Here is a 24,611-nt window from a genome sequence, read left to right on the forward strand (position 1 = left end):
CCAACTTTCCCTATGCAGGAGTGCATTTGTCTTTGCCTGCTGCACCAGCAGTCTTTTGTGATCATGAACAGGTGGAAAAAGATGCCTGAAGAAATTGATGGCGGGAAAAGATATGTTCCCTGTGGAAAGTGACTGTGAGGGTGGTACATCCTGACCAGTCAGGGAGGGGTGGCTGTGGTCATTCTTACTGGATGGGGTGCAAAAGCTGCTTGTGCCTCTGCTTATTTGTCAGGGCCTGAGATCACAGATGAACTGGTGAAAGTGCTGCGCAGACGCCTGGATGAGGCCACCCTGGATATCATCACTGTGATGCTGGTGCGGAACTGCAAGCTGACCCCAGCAGATGTGGAGGTACCTCACTGGATCTCTGCTCAACCCAGAGGCCATAATACTTTCTTACTTTTTGACCTGTTTCAGCCCGTCCTGCCCCAGGGCAGGGAAGGCCAGGGTAGTTTGCTGCATTCCGTTCCCTGCTCCAGTGCTTGCTCAGGCTAGTGTTCACTGAGATGTATACTGTGTGGGTGCCAGGGTAGGTGAGAGATCCCCTTTGCTGGGGTTTGCAGCAGGGCAGGGCCTCCCTGTGAATACCCCTGGAACACCTGCCCACATATGTCCCGGGGACATATGGTCTGTGGACTTGAGCTCTGCCCACCACACTCTCCCTTCGCATAGCCAGCTGGCGTAACTTGGATCAGTGTTAGAGCCCCAGGGTATCCTGCTAGTCTCAGCTGAGTTTTAAAGCCTTCTCTCTGCAGTTTATCCAGCCCCCTGGGACGCCGCCCACAGAGGTCCTGCAGTTCACGCTGCCACCCTCTGCCCTGCCTTGGCTGCATGCAGTGGCCTACTATCTGCGCCAGAACCTGCTCATCTTCCTGCACACCCCAAAGTACACTGACAGCAACGTGGAGCACCACTTCAAGGTGAGGAGGGCTGTGAGTTGGGACAGTAATCTGCCCAGCTTCTATGTGCTGCTGGGGGCATTTGTTGGGGTGGCATAGTCATTATAGTCCCAGCTCTGCCATATTGTGTCAGAGAGGAATGGACACCAAATACTGAAGCCTGGAGGAATTTCAGGGACTATGAGCAGTTCTTGTTTGGCCCAGTATAAACTTGGACAGGCCTTGCTTTGATACAAGTTGTCACTTGCTGTGCAAAATGCAGCAGCCACAAAGCTCATGCCCACATTCTTCTCCCAGGATCATGGGAGAAGACCCCCTTGCAAAGCTGAGCTTGGTTCCTTGCGTGGCTCCCTCAGACTGAAACGTAATAAAAGTTAGGGAGCAACTACCCACCCCAGCTACACGGCCATGGCGAGTATAGAAGGTGAGACCAGATGTGTAGTGCCGTATAACCCTGCACAGAGCTGTAGGAGGGTCCTTCTGCCCAACAGTAGCCAAGGCTGTGCTGGCAAGTGTTTTGAGTAGGTCTGGATTACTTGCTGAAGGTCTGGGGATGAGCTCTGCACACACATGGGCCTCTGTTTCCAGTTAAAGCAACTCTGTCACCGTTCTTCCTTGCTCTCCTTAGCACTACTTCAACCACAGTGGGAGCATCCCTGACCAGGATCTCTACCTGTACAACAAGCCGGGTGGCCAAGGCACTGGTGGCAAAGGTACTGTGCTCAACTCATTTCTGAAACAGGGTATGGGGCTGTGTGTTGGAGAGCCATTTCCCACATTGAGTGACTGAGGAGGGCCAGTGTCGGGGCAATGTGTTCCTCTGATGGCTGGGAGGTGGGCAGGGTGTGTGCTTGGGGGACTGCGCACCTTTGCCTGTGTGGTGGAGCGAGCCAAAGCCTCCCACAGAGCAACTTGCTAAGCTTGGCCTATTGCTGTAGGAAGCAGCTCTAGGTTGCAGTAGCTGTGGGGGCAAGACACAGTGTGAGACCTCAGTAAGTGTGGGGCACAGAGGCTCGGTGGAGCTGGAGCATGGAGGAGGGACAACTGTTGCTGGAGCGTTGCTGTGAAGAGGTAGCAACTAAGCACAGGCTGTGGGGGTAACATCCTTGCTCTTTTCTCTGGACTGCTGGTGGAGGTATTGGATAGGGCCCATCCGGCAGCAGGCTGTCATGTCATGTTTTGTCCAGGCCATGTGTTCTGTCACCTGGCCATTGTGTATCTCGTGCCCCTTGTGCACCGTTTGAATGTTCTTCTGTTATGTAGGTACCATGTCGGACCTTGTGCAGCACCTCTTTCCACTCTCCCACTTCCAAGGTAGCACCTGTGGCTCCAAGTATTACTCTGGTTCCCTTTCCCATGCAGCTCCCTGGCCCCTCTGGTCCCTGCTGTTCTTGTTTTCCTCGTGTTGTGGCTTCAGCTGTGACTCCTCTGTGTGTTTGTGTATGTGTGTCCATTTAGCTGAGCCTCTTTTTTTTTTTTTTTTTTTTTTTGCTGGCTGGAAAAATGAGCAAACAGAACCTGTTGCTCTGAGATGGCAGCTCTGCAGTCCCCGGCTGCTGAGAGTTCGTGTGCTGCCCTGTTAGCTTGCAAGCAGTGAACTGCAAAAATCCTTCACCCTTTTTTCCCCACAGGTGCAAACAGGCATCTCCTCCCTGAGGAAGATGGATCATGGTGTTTCAACTGTGGTTTCATGCTCTAGGGTGTAGCATTATCACTCTCCCTGTGGCTCTGTCCTGGGGTGGGGGGTTCCCTTGCATACCAATGGGCTGGAGTGTCCGGGGACCACTAGATGTGTACTTTGTATTTCATTGAGCCTGAGTCAGAGGGAAATCAGCGTCCCTCACAGATGGGGGGTAAGAGCTCCCTACCACCCCGCGTCTCCACGGGATGCGATGGATGAGTATGTAGCCAAACTCCAGTGCAGCAGGCAGTAACGTCCTTGACAGTTCTTGCTAACTTACCTCTTCCCATAGTCCCAGAGCTTAGGTCTTGAGTTTCTCACCTGTGATTTAGTGGTTGCACTTCATCTTCTCTGTGCTTCTGTGACAAGACTGGAAGCCTTGTTCTTTACGGCAGCAAGGCTAGCCTTTCTGCTGGTGGGGCAGGGGCAGCCGTCATCTCCGCCCAGAGGGACTGAGCCAGCTGCAGGGTGGTGTTGAGTGCTTGGCATTTCCTTGGCAAACCAGCTCTGTCTTAAGGAAGCACATGCAAATGAGGAGTCTGCTCCTTTGGCTGCTGACCTGGCCTGCTTGAAAGCACTGCTGTGGGTGCTCCTTCTCTAGAGCACATGTCCCAGCATGAGGAGGACATGGGATATTGTACTTGGTTGCTCTCATGTCCTTGCCTGAGACAGACTGAAGCAGAGCAGAGCTACAGAGTGGATGACAGGGAAACCTGCTAGAGAGGGGGAGGCTGAAGGGGGTCAGTGTGGGAGTTTATCCGTGAGAAGAAGAGGGGTATAACTACATCTTAGTCTGCCATTACCTGCATGAATATTCACTGTTATTCTGGTGGGTCTGGGGCTATTTGTCAAGCCAGGCGGATGAGGAGTTTGTGCCCTTTACTGTTAAAAAGAAGAAAGTCTGCTTGGGAGAGCTCATACTCACTGTCATGGGGGGCAGATTTGCTGTTCTGAGTGAAGTCCTGGTCCCCTCTACCTTTGATATTTAGGAAATTACGAACTTCTCCATTGTTTGCTGGATAAGGGGTTAATCCTGTGCCTGTCAGGGGAAGAAACATGTTACAGCCTGCTGCAGAGCATCTCTGAGATAAGGCAGCTCCTGTACTTTTCTTCAAGTGGAGAGGTGCTCGTAGGTGTAGTTTCCTTTCCTCAGTGTGAGTGCAGGTGAGCTGCCCTCTGACTTGAATGCCCACCTCTCTCTTTTGGGAGCAGCTGTCTCCATCCCAGTGCCGTCTCCATCCCAGTGCCCTCTCCCTTCTATCTGCCATGTCTTGGAGGAAAGGTTGCTGCAGAGCTTACGCTTCATTAGGAATGATGGAGACCAGATGTTTGTGCTGCTGATTACACCTGGGCACAGTCTGCTGTGGCTGGATTTGTCTCAGTGTAGGGAGGACGCCCATTTGCCACGCAGTGCTGTGGATCCAGTCAGGTGCAGTTTGGTTGCTCTGTGGGAGCGAGTCTGGTGTCACTCCCTGCTGTCACTAGGGTGGAGAAGGATGGAGTGTGGACTCAGCAGTGCTGTGGGGCTGAGGTGGTTTGCACCTGGGCACATCCATTGGCAGTGTTGGGGCAGCTTTGCCATCCAGTCACCTGAGTGCTGGCTTAGTTGGTCAAGGGGCTTTGAAAGGGGGTGGGAGCATCTAGATTTACAGCATGGGGTTTGGACCTCACAGCTGCATCCCTGCTGCTGCTTCCCTGGTGCCCCAGCCAGCAAGCTGGGTGATGGAGAGTGAGTCCTGTTTCTACTCTGGTCTGTAGCAGGGCTTCTCCTTCTCTGTGGTCCAAGGGACACAGCACATGGGCTGTGGAGCAAGCACCACGCTGCTTCTCTGCGTCTCTGAGCTGTCCTGTTATGCGTGCGTAGGGCTCGGTGTAGGTATGCTACAGCCAGGGCCTGAATTTTACTTTGCAGCAACTCCAGGCTAATACTACATGTCTGCTTTGTCACCAACCTTGCTGGTAGGAGTGTGTGGAGAAGGCATCAAGATCAGATCTTGTACCGTGGGGAGGGGGCCATGAGTAATCCACAACAAGGTGTCGTGTCAGCTGCCTTCTGCAGGGACTAGAGATCCTTCATAGCCTGGAGAGGGCTGCTGGAAAGTGTCTGGGTTCTGTACTCTGTCCCTTGAGAGTATAGGGATGGTGAGCCCCATCCTGGATCTCTCTGCATAAAGGCCTTTCTGGGGCAAATGGAGATACTTTTGTCTTGCGTATGGGGCTGGATAACCCAGGAAGCTCCTGCAGGACAGGGTGGAAGCTGTTGTGACGCTGCAGGAGAGAAATTCTTGGGGTGATGGGGACACCTTGTGCCAGACACCATGCTTCTTACCCTGGCTCCCCATGGGCACAGCTAGCCTCTGCTCCCCTGGCTGCATCCCCTCCCATGGGCCCTACCTGCCACATGGCACTGTGCACCCCAAGTGGTGACACAACGGTCCCAGGTGCGGGGTGGCAGGCTGCAGACAGGGACTTGTAGGGGTGCACCCAGTGCTATGCTGACGGAGGCTGTCTCGGGCTGTCCCCCTCAGGAATCGCGTGCATTGCACTGACGTTCGTGGATGAGCATGGCAGCCCCACCTCGCTGCCCCACGGGGAGAGGCCTGACCCTCTGAAGCTGCCTTCCTCCTCGCCCATTGTGGGCCTGCTGCAGGACGCCGATTTTGAAAGCATCACTGCGGTCAGCAGGCACCAGCCAGAGGGTGGTGTCCTGCATTCAGGTAGGGAGTGAAACAGGTCACAAGCTGCTAATTCTCTGCTGCCTCCGCATCCCCTGGGTCACCTAGGAGGGCCAGCAAATGTGGGGATGCAGAGCCATGCAGGACTGCCCTTACCTGCAGAGCCCTGCGTGCTGGTGCGCCTGGATATCTGGGAGAAGGGCAACATCAGCCTGCTGCAGCTGTCGGAGAAGCTGCGTGGGGCCCTGCGCCATGCTCTCTGCGATGCCATCATGGAGTTCCTCGTGCTGCCAGCCCCACTCTGCGTGGAAGCCGCCTGCCCCCTGGGTGCCGCGGACCTGGAAGAGCTGAGCTCTGCAGGTGGGAGCCCAGCCGGGGCAGCCTCGTTCCTTGTTTCAGCTTGGCTGTGCTGGGGGAACTGGGGCTGAGGGGGCTGGGAGGGAGTGTTATGGTTTGAGAAACCCATAACAATTTTTTGTTGCTTAGACAATCTTTCCATCACCTGATGACCCCTCCCCAGCTGGCAAGGGGAATCGGGGAAAAAACAAGAAAAACCGGGCATTAAATCTGTATATATTTCAATAGAATAGGATAAGATAATTAACATTAATAGCACTAAAGAACCAATATTGATCCTGATACCAATACAAAATATACAAAGATTTTAATCAGCCAATTCTATCAGTAGGAAGCCGTGCACTCCCAGCAGTGGACAGCAAATGTCGAACACTGCGAGCGCTACAGCTGTGGAAGGAAGGGAAGGGCTCAGCAGTCCGGCACCAGGGCAAGAAGGTCTCAAGATGGCAGCCATCAAGGGAGAGAGAACTACACAGCAAACTTTCTAATTTATGTTGAATGTGACGTTCATGGTATGAAATGACCCAAGCTGGCCAACAGGATTAAGTGCCCGAGTCTTGCTCCTCCTTATCACTGCACCTGGCAAGCTCAAAGACACTGAGACCTTGAAACCCACACAGCATAGTTGACTATAAAGTAAATATTTTCACAAATTCAGACACTGGAGTCTTCTAAAAGTGCAATCTTCCCAAGTATTAGAAGAGAAATTAGTCCTGTGTTGCTCAAATCAGTACAGGGAGGAAGCCACTCTCCCCTCTGCAAGCTGCGCTGTGTGATGTCTCAGGGAAAAAGCATTACAGAAATTAGGGACCAAAGAGATGTTTAAAGGTCTGTCTGCTCCCCAAGATTGAATCTACTTTGCTGGGTGTTGCTTAGGGCGCTCTCCCTTCTCTTCAGCCAGGCTCTGGCCAGCCACACTGGGGTACACGAGGACACCAGGAGTGTGGCAGTGGGAGGCCCTGGAGTCTGATTTGCTCTGTGTCCACAGGAGGTCTAAGGAGGACCATGTCAGAGACCAAGGGCTTGGCCCTGACCACTGCTGGGGCTGGCAGGAGCTGTCCTCCACCCTTGCACTTCACTTCTGCCCCTTCATCCAGCTCTGGGGAGCCAGTGACACCCACAAGCAAGCTGGGACGTCGCAGCTTCTGGGACATGCTGGTAATTTTGAGAGACCAGTGGGGAGCAGGGCCTCTAAGTCCTTACGATGTGTCAGGCCAGGAGGAATGGAGAGGAGGGATCTGGCTGGGGTTGGGAGGCTGAGCTGGTAGTGGGGACTTTGAGATCAGGGCGCTAGTTGGGCTGTGCAATGTGCACAGCCTCAACTCACCCCCTTCTCCCTAGAGCAAGGCAGAGTCCTCAGAACTGGGCAGCCCCAAGACTACTGATGACATTGTGCTGGAGAGGCCAGAAGAGGCTCGCACGAGGCGGCGGCACAAGACCGAGAGTGTCAAGCAGCACCTGAGCCAGGATCGGGCCACAGCCACAGCTGAACTGGAGCAGGCACAGAGGCAAGCACATGCTGCAGGCCAAGTAGACGCGGTGGTGTTTCCCTCCATCTGCTGTACATCGCTCCACAGCGTGACATCCTGCTGGCTCTATATGTGTCTCAACCCTCTGGACCACATCCCCTTTCCTTGTAGTTTCTCCCTTACACAGCCAGTTAGGGGAGCTGGGGAGCTGCCTTCCACACACAAAACCTTGCTCGTTATTGCTTGAGTGCTGCTGGGAGCACTGCTGGTTCTCCCTGCCAGAGATCCCTTTGCTGTGTTGTGGGGCCCTGTGCAACACCTGACAATCGTATGGCTACTGACCCAGAGGGACCAAATTCAAGGGCTGTAACAACCGAAAACAGAGGCTCCCTGCGCGTTGCTCTTGGGCTGGGAGGGGACCGTTGCACTTCGTTGCCGATGACTGATCTGGTAAAACTGTGCTTCCCTTTTCCTCTTCCCAGGCGCCGAGCCTGCCAGTTGGAAGAAGGGGATGTAGGTACCATGCACCCACTCTTCAGTCAAACCTGCCAGCAGTGGATGGCATTCATGAACCACCTGGGTATGTGTCTCAGGCCCCAGCTTCTCCAGATAGGCTGGGAGTGGGCCTCTCTACCCAGAGCTTTGAGGACAGGTGCCTCGTATGGCACCAAGCTATCCATCTTCATCCTTTGCCAATCTCTACCTAGTGACACACCCTGTCTCTCTCCAAACCTCACCAGAGTCTGATTGGTCTTGGGGCCATCATCAGCATTACAAAGCTGTGGCAGGAGTTCTGGCATGTGTCTGTGCATCTGAACAAACCTGCTAAGGCCTGTGATTGCATCTGCCATGCTGTAAGTCCAGGCTTTGCTGAACTTGGCTGCAACTGCTTTGGAGAGACTTGGACTCCAGTGACAGCTGCGGTAGTGATTTAGCTCCCAAGTGTAGCAGGAAGGGAGGATCTGAGCCTCTGCAATATGCCCTGGGGCTGTGAAGCTGTATGGGAGACCCCCACTCTTGCAGGGAGAGAGAGGAAGAAGGATGCCCTTCATGTGGTGGGATTTGGGTCTGTGGCTTCCCTGTTGCTGCTTTCTGGATAGCTCTCACTTCAGTGTTTGTACATCGTCTCACACTTCCTGCTGGCAAGGTAGAGCTGTCCTCCTCTGGTGAGGAGTAAGCCAGGCAAAAAGGAATAAGTGGGGGAATAAAGTGCTGTGCTCAGGGCATGCAGAGAGTTTGATCCAGGTCCCACTTCAGGCCACAGCTTGAAACCAGGGCTTATTTTAGCCTTCGTCTTCTCCTCCATATCAGGTCCTTGTTCTCTAGCTCTGCCTGCCTCAGTCCCTGGCAAGGCAGGAACTTGGCCTGCTCTGGGCAGCAGGCCTGCAACACGCCTCCTGTAGCCCTCTCTGCTGCCCAGGCGGGCAGGGCTTGGCTCTGGGACAGCTTGGCACCTTGTCCTACAGTACTTCTTCCATGCAGGATGCCCATCAGTGCAGCAGTGCTCAGTGGAGATTGTGTCCCGTTTCCTCCTGTCCTCCATCCTGGTGGAAGTGGTGAGCCTGGTCACTGCCCTGGCGAGCGACACCACTGTCAAGGTGTTTGAGCGGATCTGGTGAGTTGCGTGGTTCGTTGGCATTTGCTGGTGCCAAACAGCTCCGTATCAGCTGTGCCAGCCTCTACTCCCATGTCTCTACTTATCAGCCACCTTTGGTGCTCTTCTTTGCAGCTACCATCGGGGCACTGCCTTCCTGCCCTACAAGCCTGGTCAGAGCGCCAGCCCTCGCCCTGCAGCCGTCAGACACTTCATCCTGCTGGGACGCAACTTCCAGCAGTGGCGTTGCAGCACAGAGCAGGGTGAGTGCCTGGCCAGGGTCCACAGGACTGCATGCTGGGGGCTCTTGGGGTGGGAGATGTATGAGTAGGGTTCCCCTCCTTGCTGAGACAGACTGCTTGTGCCCAGAGGTGGGCAAAGAGTTGTCTGTTTTCAGCTCCTGAGCCCTTATTCTCAAATTTGCTTATAACTGCATATTTCAGATGAGCTGAGCAGTAGTGTGGCACAACATCCTGTCATGCCACCTTAATGGCATGTGGGATGTAAGAGCGGGATGAACTGGTGCTGAGGGTTGTAACTCTGTCTTCTTCCAGCTCACAAAGGACTCCAGCGCTTTGAGGCCATGGAATTCAGCTCAGCAGAGAGAGGCTCTGATCCCAACCTTGTTGGACGAGACCTGGCACCCCGACAAAGGTTCCTCTTCATGGAGATCATAGACAAAAAGGTAGCAGTGGTGCCTGTGTGAGGTTGTTTCCTGAAAGCCAGGTTGTTCCCAACTGGCCTAGGGCTAGAAAGAGGAGAGGAAGAATGCTTCCGCAGGCAACCAGCCTTTCCTAGGCAGGAGCCCTCCAAAGCAGCAGTGCGGGATGTCTCCGCTTGTGCTGCAAGCGGAGCTGGGGGTTCCCTGCAGCACTCTGGAGAGTGCCGGGGGGCAGCAGCCCTCACTGTCTCTGACTTCAGCTGCCCCACTGTGGACTGTAAGTGCCCTTTCCTTACCCACAGCAAGGCCCGTATCAGGCTGGGCACTTGTGCTGCCTGTGCAAGTACCACCACCACTGCTGTGGCCTGTTAGCAGGGAGACTGGGAATGAGCTGTTGCCATTCTCCCTGCCCCAGCCTTGTCCTCTGAAACTGGCTGCAGCAAGTACCATCCAGAGCACCCAGGGGCAGCCTGTGTCATCATGCAGGCCCTCTTCTGAGCAGGTCCTTCAGCCTTCTTCCTCCTCTCTCTCCAGCTGACGCTCTACACCTACAACTGGTCCCCAGACCTGGGAGCCAACCTGAACTGCTCCCTTACTCGTCTGCTGCAGTGGCAGAATGCCCGGTCCCACATCGTGCACTGCCTGCTCAGCCAGAAGCTGGGACTCTTCCACCACCACTGCTTCATGGACACACCATGGCATGAGGACAGCAAGCAGGTAGGGCACCCTGCCGGGCAGGGCAGTCCTGTCCTCTTCAAGGAGGGGGTCTTGGCAGTTTGGGAGTCTGAGGAAGGTTGCAGACACTTGTGTGCTTTTGTATGCCAGTTGGCAAGGCATCACCAGGTGCTCGTGTGTACAGCTGTGGCCGTGTCCAGCCAGGGTGTTGCTGTCTGCTCTTGGAGACAGCCAGAGGTGGAAAGGGAAGCCAGATCCTGCAGCTGGCACTTATTTGTGACTGGATTATTTAGGGTGGAGGAGGCTGGGGAATGGGCTTCCCACTGCACATTAGTGCCATGCTGGGCCAAGGCCTGCTCTCCTTGGGACTGGTGATGGAGAAGGCTAACAAAGATGTCTGCAGGTGGCTAAAATTGGGTTTACTCTGTTCTTCTGGTTCCTTGCTCCAAGGCTGCCAGTAAGGAGGCTTTCATGGCTGTGTCTACTTGCTTAGGAGCCAAATCCTTTCCTGAACTCCACTTTGGAGGTGGATGCACTGATCCGGAGCTCCAGCCCCCCACCTAGCAAGGAACAAGGCCGGCTGAGCAGCTCTGCCCGCAGCCTACCGCCTCTGCACTTCCATCCTGATGTGGTGCCCTTTGATGAAGCTCTGCGGGATGTTACCACCATCAAGCGCATACCCCATGGGCCTGACTTGGGACCTTTTGACCCTGTGTCTCGGCATGGGGCCCAGTTCCTGGAAATCAAGAGCATGGAGAGGAAAGGTAAAGCAAGGGGCTTGATGTCACAAAAGCCGCCTGGAAAAGGAGCTCAGAAAGAGCAGAACAAGAGTTCTGGCAGAGGGGACAGTTTTCAGCTGCTCCCGCCAAGGTGCTGTGAGGGGATGTGTTTTGGCCTGAGTAGGGTGGGAGTGAATGGAGTGGCATTACTTGGGGCTGTGGCTTGATACGCTTGTGGCTGCTCTCTTCCCTCCAGAACTGGAGAAGCAGATGAAGATTGAGAATCTCTTTGTTACCTGGCAGCAGAGATCGGCACAGTCCAACATGCCTATCAGTGTGAGTGCAGCACGGGCGGGCGGCAGGCTGGGCCTTCTTACAGTGCACTGGAAGCACCAGCTTGCCTACGGCAAAGGGGAGCACTGGAGCTCAGAGTAGGGTGTACACCAGGGATGGTGTTTGTCAGTGCAGCAGTGCTCTCCACTTGAACTTCTGGGATTGCTGGGCTCTAGCACCGGACTTGGGAAAGGGACCTCGCTGCCCAGTACTGGGTGTAAAGCTGGGGTGTTCACTCTAGAGTTTGATCGCCACTTGAGCAGTGGCACGGTGTTGTGACAGCTTGTTCCCAGGCTTGACGAAGGATGTGTGCTGTAACCATGTTCCTCTTGTGCTGTGCAGCTGGCAGACCTGGAGACCCTGAAGCAATCCTCACGCCTGGTTCACTACTGTGCTACCCCCTTGCTCTTTGACCCGGCCTTCCGGCAGCAAATCCAGACTGACCAGCAGGGCAAGGTAGAGGGGAAGGTGAGTGTCAGCAAGTGCCAGTGGAGTTGAGCTTTGTGCACCGGGGAAAAGGATGGCTTTGCAGTCTTTTCCCAAGACAAGGCTGCTCTGAACTCACCCCTGCATTACAAGATGAATTCGCACTCTGTAAGATGGAGATGGAGAAAATCCTTGGGTCCTCAAAGCCTTTCTCCTGCAGCTACATCATCCCTGGGGAAGACTGGCTTCCGTTTTCTACCCAGGGTGTTCAGGGCTGAGTCTAGGAAAGCCATCAGAGAGTGCTATCTCATACTCATCTGTTGAGGAAGCAAAACTTCACTGTATGCATTAAGCAGCCAGACCTGGTAAACCTTGCCTGGACCCAGCAAATAGCTAGAACAATTGAAAGCAAACCAGCTGAATCCTGAGCAGGTTGCAACCTGACAGACTCTAACCGGTGCCGATCCCGCACTGGCTGTTCACAGTCTGTATGTGTGTCAGAAAGGAAGAACAGGCTGTTGTAATTTATCTAAATGTCAAAAGGATTCTGACAGGGTCTTTAAACAGAGGTTGCTACAGAAATTGAGCACTCACAAGAGAAAGGAAAAGTATCATCGCAGAATGAAAACTTCACTTTGTTTTTGGAACAGAGCAAAATGAAAATTGGTTATTCAATTTGAAGAGCCTGGCAGCAGGGGTTTCAAGGTTGTGTATATCCAGATAATTTATCGCAGTACATACGACATGTCAAGCTTTGCAATGCTGTGCGGCTGTTCACATTGGTCAGAACAGAAAAAGACTGCAAGAAACTCGAGCGACCTGAGTAGCCTGTGAAATGAGAGGTATTGTGGGAGCTGGGCCCTGGTTCCCAGTAAAACAGAGTACAAGGTGGAGAGAAATTTGAACTCCTCTTGTATTGTACACTGACTGCAGAGCCTATATAGAGCAGACAGGACAGTGGATTTCTCCAATTTGCGAACAGTTGCATACAAAAGGCAAACTGTTTAGAGTACATCAGAAAGGGGTATTGTATTATGGGTAATATTCCAATACGTTTCTAAAATACTGGTGTATTAATTTCTTCATCTGGACAGTAAGTGTGAGATCAAGCATCTTGTGGCAAAAACACTGAACTAGAGAGACTCGGAGAAGGTCAGAGAGTAGCCAGAGAGATCCCAGATTAAGAGACTGCTGCTGTGGTAGGTGAATGAAAGGGTAGATAGAAATATGTAAAAGAGCCACAGGCTTGAAGTAGAGAGATCAAGAAAACAAACTTCCATCTCTCACAGGACAAAGGCAAGTAGTATTCAGGACACCAAAAGGAGAACTGAAAATGGTTGAAAGGAAATGCTATTGCTATTCAGTGCCACTGAACTACTAGTAAATCCTGAGAAGTCAGCAGGATTCATAAGGGGATTGGACTCTTACCGTGGCAATAGGAGCTGAAGCTCTGTTGAGCCTTGCATGAACCAGTTGTGAGCCATTAAAACTTTGTGGAAGCCGTTCTGCAAGGGGAGTATGTGAATTATCCCCTTCTGCCAGGCTGCCTTTTCCCACAGTCTATTGAATTGCTGTTAGGTCAGTCTATGGCTGAGTAAAATTTGGATCTTGTGTTTCAGCACATGCACTAGGACAGTGTTTGAGAAACTAGCTGTTAGTGCTCTCTGGCAGAGGGGGCTCTGCCCTCTGCTTAACCAGAGCAGCTGGTGGTGTCCCAGCGAGTGTCACCTGCTGGGCCCAGACACAGCAAGTCACCTTAGGAAATTATTTTCTTTTCCAGAAGCGCCACCGCTCAAATGACTCTACAGCTTCAGGGAGGGACCGCAGCCACAGCTGCGACTCAGCGGAAGCGCTGCCCTGCAAGGTGAAGGAGGAGCCCTGGCTGCAGGAGATGTGCAATGCCTTCTTGCAGCAATACATCCAGTACCTGCAGAGCATGGGCTTCATTCTGGTCCAGGTGCGGCCACCCTCACCCACCACTCGCAGGTTAGTGACATTCTGGGAACCCTGTTGTGGGAGAAGGGCTGACACACTGAGCTATGCCCTGGTTTGACACAATGGGAGATGTTGACTCCCCTGCTCAAAGCTCTCTCTGCTGTCACTTCCAGTAGCACAAGCCGGATCCGAGCTCTGGCAGCAATGGGTGTGGAAGGGAGAGGGTCCTTTTCCTACACGAAGCCAAAAGCAGAGGGGAGTCCAAAGGTGAGTGCATGTCTGTTAGAGGGGCGGAACTGGGATGGAAGGCAGGCTGTGGAGTGGGGCAGTTCTCCTGGTTGGCTTTTGAATCGGTCTCAGACAGAAAAGATGTGAGAGGGCAGAGGAAACACAAAGGGAAAAAAAATAAGAGTCTGTCTAGACCAACACCATCTTTGGGATGTTGGGTCAGATGAGACTTCTTTGCCTTCCTGCATGTCTTCCTGCAGCCCCTTCCTGGGACTTGGTGGAACCAGGGCAAATCTCAAAAGGATGGCAATAACTTGGAGAGGGCTGAGAAGAGGAACAGGGTGACCTGAGGTCAGGACAGCTGTCTTTGGGTGTGATTCTGGAGGCTTACCTGTCAGAGAAGCCTTAGCATCTATGGTAAAGGGCAATTCTGGGGCAGAAGGATCTTGAGTTAAAGTGAGATGAATGCTGAAGTTGAAGAGATCAGAGAAGATAAACCCAGAATGGCTCTACTGCGAGAGCAGGCCAAGAGTCTTCATTTCTAGTGGCAACTAAGGAGGGACAGGACAGAGCTCTAACAAATCACAGCTAACCTGGAAAGGTGTTGACTCCATGCTGTCTTGTTCAATACAACACCTTAACACCATCAAATGAAAGTATTGGGAGCCAGTTTCAAAGCAAAAGGGAATGTTTCTTTGTGCAGCAGGTTACAGCGGTCTTTATCAAAAAGGTTTTATCAACACTAACGGCTTATGTGGGTTTGTGAACACAAGAACTTACAAGAGAGCATAGATAAGTACCTGGGAGAGGAATCCATCTGAGTTGCTGGATAGGCAGAAACCATCTGTGGCTCATGAAATCACCCAGGGATAATGGGAGCATATAGCATTTGCTCACCCTTTTCTGACACTTTCCTGGTACCTACCTTTGGCTGATGTTGGGGCAGGATTGTGCACAAGACAACACCTTGCAGTTAGAATGAGAAGAGAGCAATCCACTGGAACAACTCAACAGAGGGCAAGTGAATTTGCTGGCAGCTAAGCTCCGAGTCCAAACTGGATGCCTTTGAAAGCTGCTGTGTCAGGCAGATGTGATGGTCTCGGGAGTGCTCAGCAGGGAAAAGTAGGAGCAAAGTTTTGTGGGCAGCACCACCCCTCAGCTTACAGTGTCCTCAAACTCTAGAGACACCCTGTCCTGAGTAAGCAGAGAGACGAAGGGAGCAGTGTGCCTGGTGTGCTCTCTGGAAAGTTTGTTAGAATTCTTTTCACAGTCAGCTCTGGCATGTCTGCTCTCCTCCCTCCACTGAGGGTGCTCGGTTGATGAGGCTCCTCTATTTCAGCCTTTGCCACAGAGCCTTGTGGCAGCCTTGCACTCTGGTGTGTGGGTTGCTCTCCTGTGCCAGAGAGCCTCTCCAGCTTTGTCCTTCTCTTCCCAGAGTACAAGCCCTGCTGTTGCCACCTATCACCTGCAGAGAGCTCTTCCGGGTGGGATTGTGCTGATGGAGTTGGCCTTCCAGGTAAGAAAGAACAAGAAACAGAGTACAATCTCTGGAGGTTTGAGGATGGTCTTCAGAGATGACAAAGGAAGTGATGAGGAGGAATGCAGCAGGGACATGGGGTTTTTCCTTCCTAGTCCTGCCTCTTCTATGGTCCTGCAGGACTGTGGATCATCTAGGGATGGTTCTTCAGGGCTCAGAGCAGTAAGAGTTGCCTGGAGGGGGAGCTAATAAAGGATGCGAGGACTCAGCACCAGGTAGGGTGCTCTGTGCTCAGCTGTGCATTGGCTGGGCTGGCTTGATTCAGACAGGAGGGGAGACAAAACATGGAGCAATAGTGTCTGGGACCCAGTGCAGAGGGTGAAGCATGGGGACTGTTCTCCTTCCCTGGAGAGGCTCAAGGTCTGTGCTGTGCTCATGTACTCTTTCTTCCAGGGCTATTACTTCTGTGTGAAGCAGTATGCGCTGGAGTGCTCACGGATCCCCATGGGCCAGTCTGTGAACTCCCAGGTAATGGCTTTGCAGGCAAAGCCGGTGCTCCTCAGAGTCAGGTTCTGATTTGGGAGAGGCAGCGATCTCTGGGACACAGTGGACATCTCAGGTGCAGCAAGTTTTGGAGAGCTCTGCTCCCTCCTCCTGGAAAAGCAGAACAGCACAAGAGCCTTTTGGGGCCACATGCCCTCTGTGGCCTGCTGCTTGAGCAGATCTGGAGTGCAGTGAAGGAGGGTGGGAGGTTTGGCAAGAGGATAACTCTTGCCGTAGCTTGGAGAGCAAGACAGCAGGGTGGGGAGGAACAGGAGCAATTCTGTCAAAGATGCAGGGAAAGTCAGTGCATGGAGAGCTAGAAGCTCTCTGCTTCCCATGGAACACAAGGGAAGTGGAATGGGAGCAGGGATCTGTGAACATGAATGGCTGCCCTTTGCTGGAGGAGATCACTTTCTGCACCATGAGCCCTGGTTCTTGATACCTCTGTGCCTTGCCCTACAGCACCATGGGGTTGCCTGCTCCCTTCTCTTTTGGTGTTTCATGGTGTCTCCTGCCTGTCCCCAGGGCACTGGGTGGCTGCTTAGAGGCTGCCCAGCCTATCTGAGGCAGGAGGCGTGCATGGCCATACTTACTGTCCTTTCCAAGGTGGCTCTGTAGCAAGGCTGTGTCTGATATATGCCAAGAGTGGCTCTCCTAAGCTTAGAGCCTGCCAGGACCTCGCCTGAGGGTTTGCTGAGCCTTTCCTGGGAAGCCCGCACGTGCAGAGGGCAGGGTTACCAGGCTGCAGCTGGCATTGCTGGGAACATCCAGGCTCTCTCTGGCTGACTTGGGAAAAGACTTTGCCTGGTTTTGCAGTGGGAGGGGATGGTCCTGGGAACAGTGGGTGAGAGGTGTGAGGTTTGCTGCAGGGGCCTGGCCAGCCTTCCCACACGTTCCTTCAGGTGGGGCAGTTGGGCTCCTCTGCCCCCTCTCTCCCTTTGTCCCACCCTGGGCCTGTGCAGGACAGGCTGGATGCAGGAACAGGGCTGGGCAGTGCCTTGTCCCTCTTCCCACTGGCTGTGCATCTCTCTCCATCAGGGCACTCTTACAGCCAGAGCTCGCAGCAAGAGCTGCATGGGACCCAGCTCCGTCTCTGAGTCTGCGGTACGTCCTCTCCTCCCACTGCCGTGCTGGGCACGGCAGGACCTGCCAGTGCAGGACTGAAACTACCACTGGCTGTGCTTCCACCCTTCCTGCCCCAGTGCCTGGCAGTGGGAGCTGCCTCTTGCCTCCTGTGCCAGTGCCTTCCATAGCAGTACATGCCACAGTGGGCAGCTCAGCCTGGGAGGAGGATGGGGTAGACCCCGGGTGCTGGCATGGGGGCAGCGCCTTGTGTTTCTTGCTCTTTGCCCTGCCTTTCCTGGGACAGAGCTACAGGCTCCTCTCCAGGCCCCTGCTGGCTGTGCGCGTTGCCCTCTGGCTCATGGCAGCAGCAATGCAGGTGGTTCAGAGAGCGAGGGCAGCCTGTGCCCCCTGCCTGCTGGTTTTCCCTGCTTGCCGCCTTCTTAAGCCAAGGGACTATGGTGGCGGTCAACTGCCCAAAGAGGTCAGAGAGCTGAAAGTAAAACTTTGAGCTCCTGACATGAGGGCAATGCTGACTCCTTCACCAGCGCTGTCACCTGGCATAGTAGCTGCAGTTGTGGTGGGTGCATGGCCAAGGGCGTGTGTGTAAAGGCTGGTGCTGCCCCGGTAAAGGACCAGTATTCAGAGCAGAGCTGATGGCTGTGTGCCAGAGGGATCCTCTCCAGGCACAGCTATGATACACCAGCCACTGCTGGATCTGGCTTCCCACCAGCCAGCCTGGGTCCCTGTTAGTTACTGACCACGTGGCATTAGCAGTTCTGTTGTGGCCCGTCTCTGGGTCCAACCACTCCTCACAGGCCCCTGTACTGCCTCCTGCTCTCAAAGGACATTTAAGGTGTCAGTCTTTGTCTGTAGATCCAGAATTTGCTGAGGCTCCAGCCCCAGTGTGTCCTGTACCCGCTCAGGGATTAGGCACTGCAGAGCAGCACTCAGCTGAAAGGAGGCTGTGTCCTCCTTCACAGCCACATGGCTTTCAGCTCAAAGGGAGGCATGAACCTCATGCCAAAAGGGAGTCAGTCCATGTTGCTACTGGAGACCAGGAGTGGGGTCAAGTGTGGAAGGAGTCACCAAGCTGGATCCCTTGGGGCCAGGCCTGCAGGTCTGCTATTTGCACTGTGCACACGGCTTCTCGGCTGCATCCTGCTCTGGTGTTGGGGCAGGGCAGGGGTGGCTTCACTGGCTCTGCCATGCCTTGTTGTTAGCAGGGCTTTGCAGGAGGGTGTAAGGTGCCTGATAACATTCCTGCCTTGACTCCCTGTCCCTCTGCAGCTCTCCATGCTCTTTACGGAGGAATGTGACAAGGTGCGGGACCTCATGCATGTGCATTCATTCAGCTATGACTTCCACTTGCGTATAGTCCACCAGTATCTGCTGGGTTCCCACATGACCCTCCGCCAGGGCTACCACCTCACCAGCTTCCTGGAGGATTTCATTGCCCACCACCCTGACATCCCCAAATTTGGCCGCAACCACGTTTTCCAAGGTGAGTATCTCAACACGTGATCGGTATGGGGTTGATCACCAGCCCATAACTTGGCAAAAGGTTCCCAAGTACTTTACAAATAAACCTGACCCTGGGAGTATCCAGGGAGATGACAGGGAGAGGGTGACATGAGGGGCTCAGCTCCAGAGGAAGTCCTTGCTGCCCTATTGAGGAATGGAGGCAGGTTGCTCTAAAGCTCTGTCCCCCAGAGTAGTCTGTTGGACAGCAGATAAGAGGCACTGAGCAGCTCCTGTGACAGCACTGTGTCCTCCTCTGCTAGGCATGCTGGCCCTGCCCACCAACATGATCACTGCACACCAGCTGTACAACTACATCGCTGACCACGCCAACACGTACCACATGAAACCCCTACGCATGGCCCGGCCGGCCATGGGCAATGACAACAAGAAGGGGACACCAGGCACAGAGCAGAACGAGTATGCGCTGGTCTCTATTTGGAACAGGTGAGTGCATCTGCTGCAATTTCCTGGAGCTGCCAGGGGTTGGGGGGCACCCTGTAGTCCTGGGGACACTGCCCCAAGGTGCCCGCAAAGCTGACTGTTCTACATAATGCCAGGCAGCAGTTCTGCCCAGCTTTTCTGAGGTGGCCAACGGGGTGCTGTGCACGTGTACACATGCATTCGACGTTTCCCGTAGCACTTCTGAGGAGTCCTGCTGTGTCAAAGTCCCCATGTCCAATAGTTCTGTTGTGACCAAAAGCTCTGGAGGAACAAAGTGAGTTCCCCTTCATACTGATGTGCTTTTGCTCCCAGCTCGGGCTCCTACAAAGACTCCGAAGGTCTGCGTCATCACGATGACTTCGATGTGTCCCTCCTGGTGTGTCACAGTGCAGCACCGTTTGAGGAGCAAAGCGAGGCAGAGAGACGCATGCTCCGGTGAGCACTGGGGGCCCAGAGACATGACCCCAAAACTTTCTGGCTGGGGAGGAGGGCTCTGGAAGGGACAGGCTCTGTCTGGGATATCACAAGCATGTTTGCTGTCTGGGGAAGATCCTTGCAGGGAACTGGGTAGCGTGGTGTCTGTCCTTGTCTGGGCAGAGAAGCACCCTTACTGGTAGGGACAGCGAGGCCCATGATTCATTTGCAGCCCAGCTGAGAAGGAAGCAGCCCTTCCCCAGGTCACAAGTGTCTCCTTGCTTCCAGCTTGCGCTTCTATGTTATCATGACTAGCCAGCGGGAGCTCTTTCCCCGGCTTACAGCCGATATGCGACGCTTCAAGAAGCTGCCACGCTTGCAACGGGAAGTGCTGGAGCCTGTGGTGGGCCGGGCAGCGTGGGAGGCAGCGGAGCCGGAGACGAGCTTGGGGCAGCAGCAGCCAGCAGAACGGGAGCTGTGGCAGGACGTGGAGGACAGCAGCGAGTTCTACGCAGGGGGCACGCAAGTCAAACTGGGGCCAGGACTCTTCTACACCTCACCACTCTTCCCCTTGCTGGCCTCCGAGGTGGCCTCAGCCCAGAAGCAGCTCAGCAGCATGGTGCAGCTGGCCAAGTGCCACTGCCGGAGGGACAACCTCTGGAAGCGCCTCTTCCTTCTGGAGCCTCTGGCTTCCGACAAGCTGAAGCTGGGCAAGCTCTCGCTGGTGGAGCTGGAGGAGCTGCTCGATGCCGTGCATGGGAAATCCATCGCTGACGTCGATCCCCAGCTGGTGAGCAGCAGGGATAGTGCACAGCAGCTGCTGTTCTGCTCTGAGGATGGAGTGGGGTGCCAGGTGAAGGGCCTGCAGAGCACATCTCTTCTTGTTTGGTGGGAACACAGAGGCAGGAACATAGCCCCTAGCTGGCAGGGGAAGGGGAGGCTGCATGGACCTGTCTATGGAGAGTGAATAGCCCTAGGTCAGCATGCCTCAGGGGACTGTGAGGGATTTGGGGTCTGAAGGCTGCTGTAGCATTATGGCTGCTGGTGTCATGGCCAGAGGGAGGCTAAAATCAGCCTTTTTCCACACCCACAGGGATGCTTCCTCACCATGACAGTCTCGTGGTACCAGAGCCTCATCAAAGTGCTGTTGAGCCGCTTTCCTCAGAGCTGTCGGCACTTCCACAACGCTGAAACTGGCACCCAGTACCTGGTAAGATAGAGCCCGTCGCCCCCCTGCAGCCTCTCTCCCCTGTCCAGGGCCCCTGCCTCCTGTGGCTTCTCACAGTGTGAGCCTGGCATGTGCTGGCAGGACAACGTGGGTGCCATCATGATGTTGCTCTCCACTCTGCCACTGGTGCAGCATAAGGTGTGTGGTACAGCAGTGTCTTGTTTGCCCCCAGGTGGGCAGGACACTCTTCACACCCAGAACCTCATGCTATGTGTATCCCCGTGGTTTGGCAGTGTCACCTGTTAGCCAGGCAGACTCACATCTTCACAGCTCTATCATGCCACTTGTCCTGCAACATCAGCACATCCCTGGGTGGGTGTTATTCGTATCCCTGTCCTGGGGTTTGTGCTGTCTCCTTTGCAATGTGTGCTGTGGCTCTCTTGACAGGTTGTGCTCAACCAGAAGTTCACGGATTGCTTCGTTCTTGTGTTTCTCGACTCCCATTCAGGAAAGACGGTAAGAACTTGGGAACATAAGAGCAGCTATATTGGCTCAGGCCGGGAGTCTGTCTAGATTCATCCAGCAGTTGCGAAGGGCAAGTGCCTATGGGGAGAAGCAGCTTGTTAACACCTTTCCCAATTACTGTCCCAACATCTGACAAAATGCAGCCCAGGCCTGCCCTGAGCTAGAGGTGGCCCTTGCATTTATTTAATAGCCCTCCACAGCTTTATTTCCTTTGGTTAATTTGTGGCATCTGTGATTTCCCCTGACTTGCTGCTCCATGATGCAGGTACAATGTAGGTGAAGAGCTACCTTCCTTGGATTGTTTTTGAACCTCTTTCTGCTGTTTTCCTGTGATTACCCTTTGTTCTTGTATTGGAAAACAGTGAGCAGCTGATCCCCTTTTCCTTCACAGGGTTGCTTTCGGATCATGTTCTCAGCTGTCCCTCTATCCAGGCTAGAGAGTCCTCATGTATTCAGTCCAAAGCCAGAGCACACTGGGTCTGGCTGGAAGGGGTCACCAGTGCTGCAGGCTGCTCTTACCTGGGCAGAAGGGAAGGGGACCTGCACTGTGAGGGTCCCAGCAAACCTGCACAGGCTTTGACCTTCACTGGACTTGAGGGAAAAAATACTCTGCTTTGAGCTGTGCTCCCAGGCAGAGTGCAGCATGGGTCGCAGGGACTGCAGCTGCATGTGAGAGCAAGGGATCTACAAGATACTTCAGTCCACACTGAGGCTTTTGCAGAAGCTGCAGCATAACTGATCCCTTTGTAAATAAATCGCACTCTGTCTTAAAAGCAGGTAGGGGAGACAGAAGAGGTGGTGCTTGCTGGAAGGCTGCTTAGTGCCTCCTGCCACCTGATGGTGAAGAGCTCTTCCCATTTTGTGCTTGAGCTTTTGTCGTGGCCAGTTCTATCCTCTTCATGCCAAAGGTGGCTCAGAGCTGAAACTGCTCTTCACTGTGCGGGTACTGGCTTCCTCCCGGGTCCCCTAGATTCAGCTCCACATCCGAGGGTGGAATTTTTGCCAACTCCATGTTGCTGTGTTAATCAAGCCAAGCTCTTAAGCCTTCGTTCCCTTCTCCAGTGGCTTCACTGTCATTCAGAACCCTTCAGGGCTCAGGTCAGCCTTTGTAAATACTGGTGTCAGGAACTGCACCCAGCATTCCTGAGAAGTCTCAGCAGAGCCTTTTGTGATTGCACCAAGGCTTTTCTGTCCTTGCCTGGTGCTTCTGGTCCAGCCAAGGGTGGTATTTGCCTTTTCATGTTCACATCTTACTGGTCATAGTGTCATCATGTGGTCATTGATATGATACACCCAGACCCTCCATCACCTCTCCAAGTGAATCCCATGTTATAACAGAAATCCTTCATGTTCCTCACCTTGTATTTCGCACTTAACATTCATCCCATTCCTGTGGCCTCTGAAAAGTCTCTAGGGCTTTTTTTTTTTTTTTTGCATTATCCCAATCCTCTTTTGTATTAGAGCCTCAAATTTTATCAGCATGCTCCTCATCTTTGTGCAAGACTCATTAAAGTACTAGGCAATGTGAGTCCCAAAACCTGTCCTGGAGGAACTCCACTTGTAACCTCTCTCCAGCCTGCTACCTCCCCTTTCAGCGCTGCCATCTTCACCTTATAATTTTTGCATTAATTCCTATCTTTTCAGCTTACCTAAATTTCCCATGTGGCACTACATCAAATCCTTCCTGAAGCTCAGATAAGATATACCATGATTCCTTTGTCTAGAAATATTACCTTATCAAAGAGAACTCTGGTGTTAACACATCACTTTGGTAACACTGAGCTGCACTTTCCTTCTGGTTCATTCTCTCCAAGCCTGCTCTAAAGCTTTGCTTGCTGCTGGAGTTAAGCTCACAAATCACTTTCTCTTCCCTCTTAAATGATGGTGATGCGTTTGCTGTTTTTGCAGTTACACAGCTGTTCTCATGGCGTTATGAGTTTGTTAGAGGACCGTGGCTACTAGATGTGCTGCGTTTCAGCTCTGGAGAACACCCAGTCCCCATGTCTTGCTTCCATGACACTGATCTCAGTGCACTGAGTTGCTCACGTTTTTCTTCTGCTTCAGTTCCTGCAGCCTTCTCTTCTGAACCCTGTTCTCTGCTCCCCTCTGCCCTTGCCCTGCCTTGTCAGTACAGTCACTAATGAGAATGAAGCAGCCAGCATTTATTTTTAGGAGTGCAGTTATTATGTTTCATCTCCTCCCCTTCCTCATTTGTTGCACTCCTACACTTTGCCTTAGAAGAAGAAATTTCCCTCTAATTTCCCTGGAAGCCCTTATTACTGTGGAGGCAGTAGAATCCCCTCCTCTCCTGAGGCTGCTGCTGGGGTTGGTATAACTGCAGATGCAGGAGGGCTGGGACAGAGTGAGTGGGCAAGTTCTTGCACCTTATTTCCACCAGGAAAATTGGGAGGAGGCTCAAACATGCTCTGTCACAGAAAGAGACACTAGCTTAGTGCCGTTGGCATTTTGGGACTTCTCCCAGTATCTGCCTGACATTGCCAAAAAAGTGCCTGCGCACCTGGGCTAGGGAGGGCACAGTGCCTGTCTGAATCCTGTCCCCTGACCTGCTCCTCCTTCTCAGCAGAGCCTCACCGTGGTTTTCCGAGAGCCGTTCCCAGTGCAGCCCCAGAACAGCGAGAGCCCTCTGCCACAGCTTGTGTCCACATACCACCACCTGGAGTCAGTTATCAACACTGCCTGCTTCAACCTCTGGACAGGCCTGCTCTAGCACCGACATCCACATCCTGGAGCAACGCATGTACAGGACCTCTCGGTGTGGCTGTGCCATGGGTGACGATGGGGAAGAACGGGCCTCTGGGGGGGACCTGTGCTCCGGCACTGCAGGCAGCACCACTAGTGGCACGTGTGGGTGCTGAACAGAGGAGCCTGGGGATGTGCACCTCTGTCGTTTGCTGGCTGGTGTGGCCCTCGGTGCACTGTTTTCGGTGGGTTTGATACTGAATGACCTTGAACCGAACCACAAGGGCAGGAGCTTGGCTGCTGTGGCTTGGCTGAAGCAGAGCGACTCTCAGGGACATGGCTTTGGCATCTGCAGGTGAGTTCTGTCTGCCCGGAAGGCATGGAGGAGTGTACTCAGCACGTCTTCTGCACAAGGCAGCACCACACAGCACTCTGGCTTTAGGCAGGAAGACTCATGTGCTTCAGGGCTCTGGACAGTGAGGACACTTCTGGCCCTTTGCTTTCATCAGGAAAGCACTGAATGGGACAGGAAGGGTGAACTGGACCAGGGGAAGGTTTTATGGAAATGTACATTAAAGCTATTGATGTATCTGTGAAATAAAGTGAACCAGATCCCCACTCGTGTGCCATAGGCTAGGATGTGAAAAGCGATGCAGAGGCAACTCTGGCTGTGGGGCTGGCTGCATTTGCGCCGGGGTCTCATACTTGCTCCAGAGCAGGAGCAGCAGGGCAGTCAGCCTTGAGTGGCCGTGGGCCGGCAGCCCCCAGCCCAGGACCTTGGCTCGGGCAACCTGCGAGGGGGGCTGCTTGCTTCACTTTTCCCCACCATCTGTGTGCTCAGCACTGGGCACTGGCAGCATCCTCGAGAACTGCAAGACTTGGAAGCCCACAGCCCTCTTCACACAACTTCAGTCACCAGCTGGAGCTGAACTGGGAACATTTGTGCCCTTCCCAAGGAGTGATTGCTCCCCTCAGCAGGGGGAACTGGAAACCTCTCCCTGGATACCCCTGCAGACTGCAGGTGAAGGTACTCCTGTGTACCTCAAGTCACCTACCGTGGTGCCCAAGCCATCCCCAGATACGACATGCTGCAGATGGTGCTTGA

At 53.7% G+C, this 24,611-nt stretch overlaps 1 protein-coding gene across 1 annotated transcript in view; it reads left to right on the forward strand.

Annotated features, from left to right (window-relative positions):
- The window catches only part of SZT2 (SZT2 subunit of KICSTOR complex), a gene marked incomplete at its 5' end in the record, with an annotated part of 61,752 nt that extends 37,634 nt beyond the window's left edge, over positions 1 to 24,118 (forward strand). The window contains 27 exons of the mRNA XM_082484059.1: positions 233 to 351; positions 756 to 920; positions 1,528 to 1,612; positions 5,109 to 5,297; positions 5,418 to 5,615; positions 6,601 to 6,770; positions 6,954 to 7,120; positions 7,564 to 7,661; positions 8,564 to 8,696; positions 8,811 to 8,938; positions 9,230 to 9,360; positions 9,871 to 10,053; positions 10,505 to 10,775; positions 10,987 to 11,066; positions 11,406 to 11,531; positions 13,270 to 13,475; positions 13,598 to 13,691; positions 15,088 to 15,168; positions 15,583 to 15,657; positions 16,711 to 16,776; positions 18,025 to 18,238; positions 18,519 to 18,702; positions 19,012 to 19,134; positions 19,402 to 19,903; positions 20,207 to 20,323; positions 20,729 to 20,797; positions 23,391 to 24,118. Coding sequence (XP_082340185.1) covers positions 233 to 351; positions 756 to 920; positions 1,528 to 1,612; positions 5,109 to 5,297; positions 5,418 to 5,615; positions 6,601 to 6,770; positions 6,954 to 7,120; positions 7,564 to 7,661; positions 8,564 to 8,696; positions 8,811 to 8,938; positions 9,230 to 9,360; positions 9,871 to 10,053; positions 10,505 to 10,775; positions 10,987 to 11,066; positions 11,406 to 11,531; positions 13,270 to 13,475; positions 13,598 to 13,691; positions 15,088 to 15,168; positions 15,583 to 15,657; positions 16,711 to 16,776; positions 18,025 to 18,238; positions 18,519 to 18,702; positions 19,012 to 19,134; positions 19,402 to 19,903; positions 20,207 to 20,323; positions 20,729 to 20,797; positions 23,391 to 23,534 — 4,118 coding nt within the window. The 3' untranslated portion in view covers positions 23,535 to 24,118. The remainder of the gene's footprint in view (positions 1 to 232; positions 352 to 755; positions 921 to 1,527; positions 1,613 to 5,108; positions 5,298 to 5,417; positions 5,616 to 6,600; positions 6,771 to 6,953; positions 7,121 to 7,563; positions 7,662 to 8,563; positions 8,697 to 8,810; positions 8,939 to 9,229; positions 9,361 to 9,870; positions 10,054 to 10,504; positions 10,776 to 10,986; positions 11,067 to 11,405; positions 11,532 to 13,269; positions 13,476 to 13,597; positions 13,692 to 15,087; positions 15,169 to 15,582; positions 15,658 to 16,710; positions 16,777 to 18,024; positions 18,239 to 18,518; positions 18,703 to 19,011; positions 19,135 to 19,401; positions 19,904 to 20,206; positions 20,324 to 20,728; positions 20,798 to 23,390) is intronic.
- Between the last annotated feature and the right edge of the window lie 493 nt (positions 24,119 to 24,611).

The sequence above is a fragment of the Vanellus vanellus genome (genome assembly GCF_965231255.1).
Source record: "Vanellus vanellus genome assembly, chromosome: 5".
Lineage (NCBI taxonomy): Eukaryota > Metazoa > Chordata > Aves > Charadriiformes > Charadriidae > Vanellus > Vanellus vanellus.